The 13,180-nt window shown below is 45.3% G+C and overlaps 1 protein-coding gene across 1 annotated transcript in view; it reads left to right on the top strand.

Moving 5' to 3' along the window:
* LOC139403209 (TSC22 domain family protein 1-like) overlaps positions 1-10,963 on the top strand; it is a 29,155-nt gene extending 18,192 nt beyond the window's left edge. Inside the window, exon 3 of the mRNA XM_071146922.1 lies at positions 7,020-10,963. Within this exon, the coding sequence (XP_071003023.1) occupies positions 7,020-7,277 (258 nt within the window). The 3' untranslated portion in view covers positions 7,278-10,963. The remainder of the gene's footprint in view (positions 1-7,019) is intronic.
* Positions 10,964-13,180: the final 2,217 nt, after the last annotated feature.

The raw sequence follows: 13,180 nt of genomic DNA on the forward strand, positions 1-13,180 counted from the left end.
GGGACTGCCTGCACATAACAATAGACCACTAATTAACTGCTATGGGACTGCCTGCACACAACAATAGACCACTAATTAACTGCTATGGGACTGCCTGCACACAACAATAGACCACTAATTAACTGCTATGGGACTGCCTGCACACAACAATAGACCACTAATTAACTGCTATGGGACTGCCTGCACACAACAATAGACCACTAATTAATTGCTATGGGACTGCCTGCACACAACAATAGCGTTGTGATGTCAGAATTGTATCATCACAGCTGAAGAGAGGACTTTTCTGTATGGATTTATTTCATGGAGAGATTAGTATTGATCGTTCATTCCATCAGTTTCCATCAGTCCGTGTGTGGTTGTTACTTTGTCTTGATGATTAGATATGCTGCATCCTTTCTGAACTGTTGAATACGGTGGAAAGGACAGCTAACACAACACACAGTGAGCTCCTAAAGGACAGCTAACACAATACACACAGTGAGCTCCTAAAGGACAGCTAACACAACACACAGTGAGCTCCTGAAGGACAGCTAACACAACACACAGTGAGCTCCTAAAGGACAGCTAACACAACACACAGTGAGCTCCTAAAGGACAGCTAACACAATACACACAGAGTGAGCTCCTAAAGGACCGGTAACACACAGTGAGCTCCTAAAGGACAGGTAACACACAGTTAGCTCCTAAAGGACAGTTAACACAACACACAGTGAGCTCCTAAAGGACAGCTAACACAACACACAGTGAGTTCCTAAAGGACAGCTAACACAATACACACACAGTGAGCTCCTAAAGGACCGGTAACACACAGTGAGCTCCTAAAGGACCGGTAACACACAGTGAGCTCCTAAAGGACAGGTAACACACAGTTAGCTCCTAAAGGACAGGTAACACAAACACAGTGAGCTCCTAAAGGACAGCTAACACAACACACAGTGAGCTCGTAAAGGACAGCTAACACAACACACAGTGAGCTCCTAAAGGACAGCTAACACAACACACAGTGAGCTCCTAAAGGACAGCTAACACAACACACAGTGTGCTCCTAAAGGACAGCTAACACAATACACACACAGTGAGTTCCTAAAGGACAGCTAACACAAAATACACAGTGAGCTCCTAAAGGACAGCTAACACAATACACACACAGTGAGCTCCTAAAGGACAGCTAACACACAGTGAGCTCCTAAAGGACAGCTAACACAATACACACAGTGAGCTCCTAAAGGACAGCTAACACACAGTAAGCTCCTAAAGGACAGGTAACACATAGTGAGCTCCTAAAGGACAGCTAACACACAGTGAGCTCCTAAAGGACAGCTAACACAAGACACACACAGTGAGCTCCTAAAGGACAGTTAACACAATACACACACAGTGAGCTCCTAAAGGACAGCTAACACAATACACACACAGTGAGCTCCTAAAGGACAGCTAACACAATACACACACAGTGAGCTCCTAAAGGACAGCTAACAGAATACACACACAGTGAGCTCCTAAAGGACAGGTAACACAATACACACACAGTGAGCTCCTAAAGGACAGCTAACACAATACACACACAGTGAGCTCCTAAAGGACAGCTAACACAATACACACACAGTGAGCTCCTAAAGGACAGCTAACACAATACACACACAGTGAGCTCCTAAAGGACAGCTAACACAATACACACACAGTGAGCTCCTAAAGGACAGCTAACACAATACACACACAGTGAGCTCCTAAAGGACAGCTAACACAATACACACACAGTGAGCTCCTAAAGGACAGCTAACACAATACACACACAGTGAGCTCCTAAAGGACAGCTAACACACACAGTGAGCTCCTAAAGGACAGTTAACACACACAGTGAGCTCCTAAAGGACAGCTAACACACACAGTGAGCTCCTAAAGGACAGCTAACACACACAGTGAGCTCCTAAAGGACAGCTAACACAATACACACACAGTGAGCTCCTAAAGGACAGCTAACACAATACACACACAGTGAGCTCCTAAAGGACAGCTAACACAATACACACACAGTGAGCTCCTAAAGGACAGCTAACAGAATACACACACAGTGAGCTCCTAAAGGACAGCTAACAGAATACACACACAGTGAGCTCCTAAAGGACAGAACACAATATACACACAGTGAGCTCCTAAAGGACAGCTAACACAATACACACACAGTGAGCTCCTAAAGGACAGCTAACACAATACACACACAGTGAGCTCCTAAAGGACAGCTAACACAATACACACACAGTGAGCTCCTAAAGGACAGCTAACACAATACACACACAGTGAGCTCCTAAAGGACAGCTAACACACACAGTGAGCTCCTAAAGGACAGCTAACACACACAGTGAGCTTCTAAAGGACAGCTAACACACACAGTGAGCTCCTAAAGGACAGCTAACACACACAGTGAGCTCCTAAAGGACAGCTAACACACACAGTGAGCTCCTAAAGGACAGCTAACACACACACAGTGCGCTCTAAAAGACAGGTAACACACACACAGTGAGCTCCTAAAGGACAGGTAACACACACACAGTGAGCTCCTAAAGGACAGGTAACACACACACAGTGAGCTCCTAAAGGACAGGTAACACACCCACAGTGAGCTCCTAAAGGACAGGTAACACACACACAGTGAGCTCCTAAAGGACAGCTAACACACACAGTGAGCTCCTAAAGGACAGCTAACACACACACAGTGAGCTCCTAAAGGATAGCTAACACAATACACACACAGTGAGCTCCTAAAGGACAGCTAACACACAGTGAGCTCCTAATGGACAGGTAACACACAGTGAGCTCCTAAAGGACAGCTAACACACACAGTGAGCTCATAAAGGACAGGTAACACACACACAGTGAACTCCTAAAGGACAGCTAACACACACAGTGAGCTCCTAAAGGACAGGTAACACACACACAGTGAGCTCCTAAAGGACAGCTAACACAAAAAACACACAGTGAGCTCCTAAAGGACAGCTAACACACAGTGAGCTCCTAATGGACAGATAACACACACAGTGAGCTCCTAAAGGACAGCTAACACAATACACACACAGTGAGCTCCTAAAGGACAGCTAACACACAGTGAGCTCCTAAAGGACAGCTAACACAATACACACACAGTGAGCTCCTAAAGGACAGCTAACACACAGTGAGCTCCTAAAGGACATGTAACACACACAGTGAGCTCCTAAAGGACAGGTAACACACACAGTGAGCTCCTAAAGGACAGCTAACACACAGTGAGCTCCTAAAGGACAGCTAACACACAGTGAGCTCCTAAAGGACAGATAACACACAGTGAGCTCCTAAAGGACAGCTAACACACAGTGAGCTCCTAAAGGACCGGTAACACACAGTGAGCTCCTAAAGGACAGGTAACACAATACACACAGGGAGCTCCTAAAGGACAGCTAACACACAGTGAGCTCCTAAAGGACAGGTAACACAAACACAGTGAGCTCGTAAAGGACAGCTAACACAATACACACACAGTGAGCTCCTAAAGGACCGGTAACACACAGTGAGCTCCTAAAGGACAGCTAACACAATACACACACAGTGAGTTCCTAAAGGACAGCTAACACAATATACACAGTGAGCTCCTAAAGGACAGCTAACACAATACACACACAGTGACCTCCTAAAGGACAGCTAACACAATTTACACACAGTGAGCTCCTAAAGGACAGCTAACACACACAGTGAGCTCCTAAAGGACAGGTAACACAATGCACACACAGTGAGCTCCTAAAGGACAGCTAACACAATACACACACAGTGAGCTCCTAAAGGACAGCTAACACAATACACAGTGAGCTCCTAAAGGACAGCTAACACAATACACACACAGTGAGCTCCTAAAGGACAGGTAACACAACACACAGTGAGCTCCTAAAGGACAGGTAACACACAGTGAGCTCCTAAAGGACAGCTAACACAATACACAGTGAGCTCCTAAAGGACAGCTAACACACAGAGTGAGCTCCTAAAGGACAGGTAACACAATACACACACAGTGAGCTCCTAAAGGACAGCTAACACAATACACACACAGTGAGCTCCTAAAGGACAGCTAACACACACAGTGAGCTCCTAAAGGACAGCTAACACAATACACACACAGTGAGCTCCTAAAGGACAGCTAACACACAGTGAGCTCCTAAAGGACATGTAACACACACAGTGAGCTCCTAAAGGACAGGTAACACACACAGTGAGCTCCTAAAGGACAGGTAACACACACAGTGAGCTCCTAAAGGACAGCTAACACAATACACACACAGTGAGCTCCTAAAGGACCGGTAACACACAGTTAGCTCCTAAAGGACAGGTAACACACAGTGAGCTCCTAAAGGACAGCTAACACAATACACACACAGTGAGTTCCTAAAGGACAGCTAACACAATATATACAGTGAGCTCCTAAAGGACAGCTAACGCAATACACACACAGTGACCTCCTAAAGGACAGCTAACACAATACACACACAGTGAGCTCCTAAAGGACAGGTAACACAACACACAGTGAGCTCCTAAAGGACAGGTAACACAACACACAGTGAGCTCCTAAAGGACAGGTAACACACAGTGAGCTCCTAAAGGACATGTAACACAACACACAGTGAGCTCCTAAAGGACAGCTAACACAATACACACACAGTGAGCTCCTAAAGGACAGCTAACACACAGTGAGCTCCTAATGGACATGTAACACACACAGTGAGCTCCTAAAGGACAGGTAACACACACAGTGAGCTCCTAAAGGACAGGTAACACACACAGTGAGCTCCTAAAGGACAGCTAACACAATACACACACAGTGAGCTCCTAAAGGACAGCCAACACACAGTGAGCTCCTAAAGGACAGCTAATACACGGTGAGCTCCTAAAGGACAGCTAACACACAGTGAGCTCCTAAAGGACAGCTAACACACAGTGAGCTCCTAAAGGACAGCTAACACACAGTGAGCTCCTAAAGGACAGCTAACACACAGTGAGCTCCTAAAGGACAGCTAACACACAGTGAGCTCCTAAAGGACAGCTAACACACAGTGAGCTCCTAAAGGACAGCTAACACACAGTGAGCTCCTAAAGGACAGCTAACACACAGTGAGCTCCTAAAGGACAGCTAACACACAGTGAGCTCCTAAAGGACAGCTAACACAATACACACACAGGGAGCTCCTAAAGGACAGGTAACACACACACACTGAGCTCCTAAAGGACAGCTAACACACACACAGTGAGCTCCTAAAGGACAGCTAACGCAATACACACACAGTGACCTCCTAAAGGACAGCTAACACAATACACACACAGTGAGCTCCTAAAGGACAGGTAACACAACACACAGTGAGCTCCTAAAGGACAGGTAACACAACACACAGTGAGCTCCTAAAGGACAGGTAACACACAGTGAGCTCCTAAAGGACATGTAACACAACACACAGTGAGCTCCTAAAGGACAGCTAACACAATACACACACAGTGAGCTCCTAAAGGACAGCTAACACACAGTGAGCTCCTAATGGACATGTAACACACACAGTGAGCTCCTAAAGGACAGGTAACACACACAGTGAGCTCCTAAAGGACAGGTAACACACACAGTGAGCTCCTAAAGGACAGCTAACACAATACACACACAGTGAGCTCCTAAAGGACAGCCAACACACAGTGAGCTCCTAAAGGACAGCTAATACACGGTGAGCTCCTAAAGGACAGCTAACACACAGTGAGCTCCTAAAGGACAGCTAACACACAGTGAGCTCCTAAAGGACAGCTAACACACAGTGAGCTCCTAAAGGACAGCTAACACACAGTGAGCTCCTAAAGGACAGCTAACACACAGTGAGCTCCTAAAGGACAGCTAACACACAGTGAGCTCCTAAAGGACAGCTAACACACAGTGAGCTCCTAAAGGACAGCTAACACACAGTGAGCTCCTAAAGGACAGCTAACACACAGTGAGCTCCTAAAGGACAGCTAACACAATACACACACAGGGAGCTCCTAAAGGACAGGTAACACACACACACTGAGCTCCTAAAGGACAGCTAACACACACACAGTGAGCTCCTAAAGGACAGCTAACACACACACAGTGAGCTCCTAAAGGACAGCTAACACAACACACAGTGAGCTCCTAAAGGACAGCTAACACAACACACAGTGAGCTCCTAAAGGACAGCTAACACAACACACAGTGAGCTCCTAAAGGACAGCTAACACAACACACAGTGAGCTCCTAAAGGACAGCTAACTCATACAAAAATCTAAAGAAATCAGTTATGGCAAGGACAACAAAGTCTAGCTATTTTATTATTATTATTATTTTTTTTTTTACAAAGCCCTGACCTCAATCCTATAGACAATTTGTGGGCAGAACTGAAAAAGCGTGTGCGAGCAAGGAGTCCTTCAAACCTGACTTAGTTACACCAGCTCTGTCAGGAGGAATAGGCCAAAATTCACCCAACTTAATGTGGGAAGTGGCAATGTGGCAAGTTAAACAATTTAAAGGCAATGCTACCAAATACTAATTGAGTGTATGTAAATATCTGACCCACTGGGAATGTGATGAAAGAAATAAAAGCTGAAATAAATAATTCTCTGCTATTATTCTGACATTTAACATTCTTAAAATAAAGTGGTGATCCTAACGGACCTAAAACAGAGAATTTTTACTAGGATTAAATGTCAGGAATTGTGAAAAACTGAGTTTAAATGTATTTGGCTAAGGTGTATGTAACCTTCCGACTTCAACTGTACATTTCTCTCCCTTTATCTCTCTCTCTCTCCCTCCGTCCCTTCCTCCCTTTCTCTCTCCTTCCCTCCGTCCCTTCCTCCCTTTCTCTCTCCTTCCCTCCGTCCCTTCCTCCCTTTCTCTCTCCTTCCCTTCCTCCCTTTCTCTCTCCTTCCCTCCGTCCTTTTCTCCCTTTCTCTCCTTACCTCCGTCCCTTCCTCTCTCTCCATCTTCCCCCTTCCATCTCTCTCAGGACCTGGTAAAGAGCCACCTGATGTATGCTGTGAGAGAGGAGGTAGATGTGTTGAAGGAACAGATTAAGGAGCTGGTAGAGAGGAACTCCCAGTTGGAGCAGGAGAACAGCCTCCTGAAAACCCTGGCCAGCCCAGAGCAGATGGCTCAGTTCCAGGCTCAGGTCCAGCCCAGCTCTGGCTCCCCGACAGCGACAGGCTCCTCTAACCCCCAGCCTCAGCCCCTGCCGTCCTCACAGAGCTCTGGGACCTCTACATAGCCCCCTTCCTCGGAGAGACGTACGCAGGAGGGAGGAGAACCTTTACTCTACTGCGAACTGACCTCATGCAATGCAACAAGAACCACTATGGCTCAATCAAGGAGAGACTGCTACAAAAATAAAACCATGTTTTGCACATTTATTTAACTGACCAAAGACAATGATGGACACTTGTGTGTCAGGTGTTCTCTTCGCTTGGAATGCTTCAGACGATCGCCATGGAGACCAGGGAGGTGACTGGAACAGATGGACATTTGTCATGGAGATGAAACAGACAACAACCCACAACTGGTACACTGTCTTCAGATCTCTACAGTGACTGTTGAATTGTGCCGTTGCTGCCATTTCTTTCCATTTTCATTTTGTTGGATTATTACCTAGCTGTGAATTGAATCAAAGAACAAGAAATGAGGTGCATTATCTGTAGGGATCATTAAAGAAAGAGAAAACAAGACCCCATCTGGTAGGGTGGAACATACAGTGCATTTGGAAATAAATTCAGACCACTTTAGTTTTTCCAAATTTTGTTGCATTACAGTCCATTCTAAAATTGATGAAATTGTTTTTTTCCACATCAATCACCTCAATCTACCCCGTAATGACTAAACAAAAACAGTTTTTTAGTAATTTTGGGAAATGTATTAAATATAAAAAACGGAAATATCACATTTACATAAGTATTCAGACCCTTTACTCAGTACTTTGTTGAAGCACCTCTGCCAGCGATTACAGCCTTGAGTCTTCTTAGGTATGATGCTACAAGCTTGGTACACCTGTATTTGGGGAGTTTCTCCTATTCTTTGCAGATCCTCTCAAGCCCTGTCAGGTTGGATGGGGAGCGTCGCTGCACAACTATTTTCAGGTCTCTCCAGAGATGTTGTATCGGGTTCAAGTCCGGGCTCTGGCTGGACCACTCAAGGACATTCAGAGACTTCCTGAAGCCACTCCTGCATTGTCTTGGCTGTGTGCTTAGGGTCGTTGTCCTGTTGAAAGGTGAACCTTCACCCCAGGTTGAGGTTCTGAGCGATCTGGAGCAGGTTTTCATCAAGGATCTCATTGTACGTTGCTCCGTTCATCTTTTCCTTGATCCTGACTAGTCTCCCAGTCCCTGCTGCTGAAAAACATCCCCACATCATGATGCTGCCACCACCATGCTTCACCGTAGGGATGGTGCCAGGTTTCCTCCAGACATGATGGTTGGCATTCAGACCAAAGAGTTCAATCTTGGTTTTATCAGACCATAGAATCTTGTTTCTCATGGTCTGAGAGTCTTTAGGTGCCTTTTGGCAAACTCCAAGTGGGCTGTCATGTGTCTTTCACTGAGGAGTGGCTTCCATCTGGCCACTCTACCAGAAAGGCCTGATTGGTTAAGGGCTGCAGAGATGGTTGTCCTTCTGGAAGGTTCTCCCATCTCCACAGAGGAGCTCTGTCAGAGTGACCATCGGGTTCTCAGTTTCAACTGTTCTGCCTTACTATTATTTGACCGTGCTGGTAATTTATGAACATTTGAACATCTTGGCCATGTTCTGTAATAATCTCCACCCGCCACAGCCAGAAGAGGACTGGCCACCCCACATAGCCTGGTTCCTCTCTAGGTTTCTTCCTAGGTTTTGGCCTTTCTAGGGAGTTTTTCCTAGCCACCGTGCTTCTACACCTGCATTGCTTGCTGTTTGGGGTTTTAGGCTGGGTTTCTGTACAGCACTTTGAGATATCAGCTGATGTACGAAGGGCTATATAAATACATTTGATTTGATTTTGATTCTTGGTCACCTCCCTGACCAAGGCACTTCTCCCCCAATTGCTCAGTTTGGCCGGGCGGCCAGCTCTAGGAAGAGTGTTGGTGGTTCCAAACTTCTTCCATTTAAGAATGTTGGAGGCCTCTGTGTTCTTGGGGACCTTCAATGCTGCAGAAATGTTTTGGTACTCTTCCCCAGATCTGTGCCTCAACACGATCCTATCTCGGAGCTCTATGGACAATTCCTTTGACCTCATGGCTTGGTTTTTGCTCTGACATGCACTGTCAACTGTGGGCTGTTATATAGACAGGTGTGTGCCTTTCCAAATCATGTCCAATCAATTGAATTTACCACAGATGGACTCCAATCAAGTTGTAGAAACATCTCAAGGATGATCAATGGAAACAGAATGCACCTGAGCACAATTCCGTGTCTCATAGCAAAGGGTCGGAATACTTATGTAATAAGCTATTTCTGTTTTTGTTTTATAAATTTGCTAAAATTTCAAAAACCTGTTTTCACGTTGTCATTATGGGGTATTGTGTGTAGCTTGAGCATTTTTTAATTATATTTAATCCATTTTAGGATAAGGCTGTAACATAACAAAATGTGAAACAATTTGAGGGGTCTGAATACTTTCAGAATGCACTGCAATAGAAGAAACACTATTCTCACAGCGGTCTATTCCATATGAGGGGTGATGTGGTGTAACAGAACTTTAGAAGAAGCAGTGATCGCCTTTTGGAACTCGTTGCTCACAATGTCACCCTCTCTCTCTTCTCCTCCTCTCTCCTCTCTTCTCCTCCCTCAGACGTAATGATGGAGATGTTGCCCCTCCTCTCTTTTCCTCCTCTCCTCTCTTCTCCTCTCTCAGACGTAATGATGGAGATGTTGCCCCTCCTCTCTCCCCTCCTCTCCTCTCTTCTCCTCCTCTCTCCCCTCCCCTCCTCTCTTCCTCTCTCCCCTCCTCTCTTCTCCTCTCTCAGACGTAATGATGGAGATGTTGTTGCCCCCCCTCTCCTCTCTTCTCCTCCCTCAGACGTAATGATGGAGGAGATGTTGCCCCTCCTCTCTTGTCTCTTCTCCTCCTCTCTCCTCTCCCCTCCTCTCTTCCCATCTTTCCTCTTCCTATCTCTTCCTCTCTCCTCTCTTCCTCTCTCCTCTCTTCTCCTCCCTCAGACGTAAGGATGGAGGGAATGGAAATGTTTTGGGAAAGGGGGCTGATCAGAGTTTCAGTGTTTTTGGGATAGGGCTGTTTCTAGGTTTGTTCCAGATACCAATTCAACCTATGTTCAGCAAACAGCCTGTTTTCCTCAGGCTGGACTGTGATGTTACTGCTCAGAGCGGGAAGAGAATAGCCACTCCAGACTCTATACAGACTGTGTCTAACCCTCACACTGACAGCCCCTTGTACTGCACTGTATATGATTTACCTGTGCAGAAGATGTTCACTTGCTCAAATCATTTAAACTATTGGACAATTTGAATAAATAAATACATATATATATATATATATATATATATATAAGGAACTAAAAGCTAGTTTTTTAAGGGTAATGTGTAGAAGTACCAGTCAAGTTTGGACCCACCTACTCAGTCCAGGGTTTTTATTTGTACTATTTGTCACAACACAACTGATTGGCTAAAATGCATTAAGAAGGAAAGAAATATCACAAAAGTGCTCAGCATATGTGGGAACTCCTTCAAGACTGGTGGGAAAGCATTCCAGGTGAAGCCGGGTTGAGATAATGCCAAGAGTGTGCAAAGCTGTCATCAAGGAAAAGGGGTAGAAAATAGTAAAAATAAAGAAAAATCCTTGAATGAGTAGGTGTGTCCACACTTTAGACTGGTACTGTATGTCAGGACAATGTTTCTCATCCCACAACAAATGTGACGTTACAATTGCACTAAACAGTTGCACTTCGACTTGAATAAAATGGAAAAACTCAATTTAAATGTTAGTCGCTTGGGATTTTAGTGAATTGTTAGGTGGCAGAGTGGAGCAGGTGGAGAGGGCCCTGTCTCAGGTTAATGACGTCATACAGATTTCTAACCCAGATAGCTCTTTGACAACATACAAGGGGAATGGCTGAGACTACAGAATTACATATTACATTATTATATGTTAGTTCAGTGGTGAGAAACTTGTAAATGTTGTGGTCTCTGGTTGGTCATACCTGGCGCGCTTTGTCTTGTTTCATGCCTGTTGTCATAACCCATAGACCATAAAGTTCCTGAAAGTGAAAAGTGTTCCAGCCTACAAGACAACACATGCTCACAGAACCAGACGGTGAAAGACAAGATTCCATCCTATAAGACAACACACGCTCACAGAACCAGACGGTGAAAGACAAGATTCCATCCTACAAGACAACACACGCTCACAGAACCAGACGGTGAAAGACAAGATTCCATCCTACAAGACAACACACTCTCACAGAACCAGACGGTGAAAGACAAGATTCCACCCTATAAGACAACACACTCTCACAGAACCAGACGGTGAAAGACAAGATTCCACCCTATAAGACAACACACTCTCACAGAACCAGACGGTGAAAGACAAGATTCCATCCTACAAGACAACACACGCTCACAGAACCAGACGGTGAAAGACAAGATTCCATCCTACAAGACAACACACGCTCACAGAACCAGACGGTGAAAGACAAGATTCCATCCTACAAGACAACACACTCTCACAGAACCAGACGGTGAAAGACAAGATTCCACCCTATAAGACAACACACTCTCACAGAACCAGACGGTGAAAGACAAGATTCCACCCTATAAGACAACACACGCTCACAGAACCAGACGGTGAAAGACAAGATTCCATCCTACAAGACAACACACGCTCACAGAACCAGACGGTGAAAGACAAGATTCCATCCTACAAGACAACACACTCTCACAGAACCAGACGGTGAAAGACAAGATTCCACCCTATAAGACAACACACTCTCACAGAACCAGACGGTGAAAGACAAGATTCCATCCTACAAGACAACATGCAGTGGTCAAGCTGTAAGTCTGGACGAACTGTTGAATGCAGAGGAGGCAATCATTCGCTTCACCCCCAAAGACAAAGATTTCCAGAGGAGATCTTGACTTTGACAATGACGCCATCTACAGTCAGGAAAGGTAGTAGCACTTTTAAGTTGGATCCAGTGTGGGTGGATGGAGTTCTCAGAGTGGGAGGACGGCTGTGTAAGGCAAGCTATGCCTGAAGAAGTCAAGCACCCTGTCATTCTCTCCAAAGACCTTCACATATCTACACTCGTGCTCCACCACATACATCAACAAACAGGACATGGTGGAAGGAATCACATGCTCTCACTTTTCCGTCAAAAGTATTGGATCATCAATGTAAACTCTGCAGCAAGGAACATCCTCTCAGAGTGTCGTGAGCAGAAGGCAAAGAGGCCAGATTGGTGAGCAGAAGGCAAAGAGGCCAGATTGGTGAGCAGAAGGCAAAGAGGCCAGATTGGTGAGCAGAAGGCAAAGAGGCCAGATTGGTGAGCAGAAGGCAAAGAGGCCAGATTGGTGAGCAGAAGATGGCAGATATACTACTTGAAAGGATCTTCGCTGACATCCCACCACTTATCAATGTAGGTGTGGATTACTTTGGTCCTACAGATATCAGAAAAGGATGAGAAAATGTTAAAAGATATGGAGTGATATTTACTGTCCAGTAGAGCAACACACATAGAAATTGCTTACTCTCTTAACACAGACTCGTGTATCAACGCCATAAGAAAATGTATGTGCAGAAGAGGACAAGTACAACATGTAAGACCTGATCGTGGGGCCTAACTTCGTTGGTTCTGAGAGAGAACTCAGAGAAGCTCTATTTGCTTTGATGGAGCCATTTTGGCCCATTTATGTGTTGTGTATATGTTGTCTGTCAAGGGTTATTTTGACTTGTTTTGTACACTAAAGGCACTATATGTTGGGTTCATGGGTCACTAGTAACGTGTGTGTGTATATAGGTAGTACAGGTGACCAGGAAGGGTTAGTACAGGTGACCAGGAAGGGTTAGTACAGGTGACCAGGAAGGGTTAGTACAGGTGACCAGGAAGGGTTAGTACGGGTGACCAGGAAGGGTTAGTACGGGTGACCAGGAACGGTTAGTACGGGTGACCAGGAAGGGTTAGTACAGGTGAC

This window comes from Oncorhynchus clarkii, unplaced genomic scaffold (assembly GCF_045791955.1).
Source record: "Oncorhynchus clarkii lewisi isolate Uvic-CL-2024 unplaced genomic scaffold, UVic_Ocla_1.0 unplaced_contig_5881_pilon_pilon, whole genome shotgun sequence".
In the NCBI taxonomy this organism is placed as follows: Eukaryota; Metazoa; Chordata; class Actinopteri; order Salmoniformes; family Salmonidae; genus Oncorhynchus; species Oncorhynchus clarkii.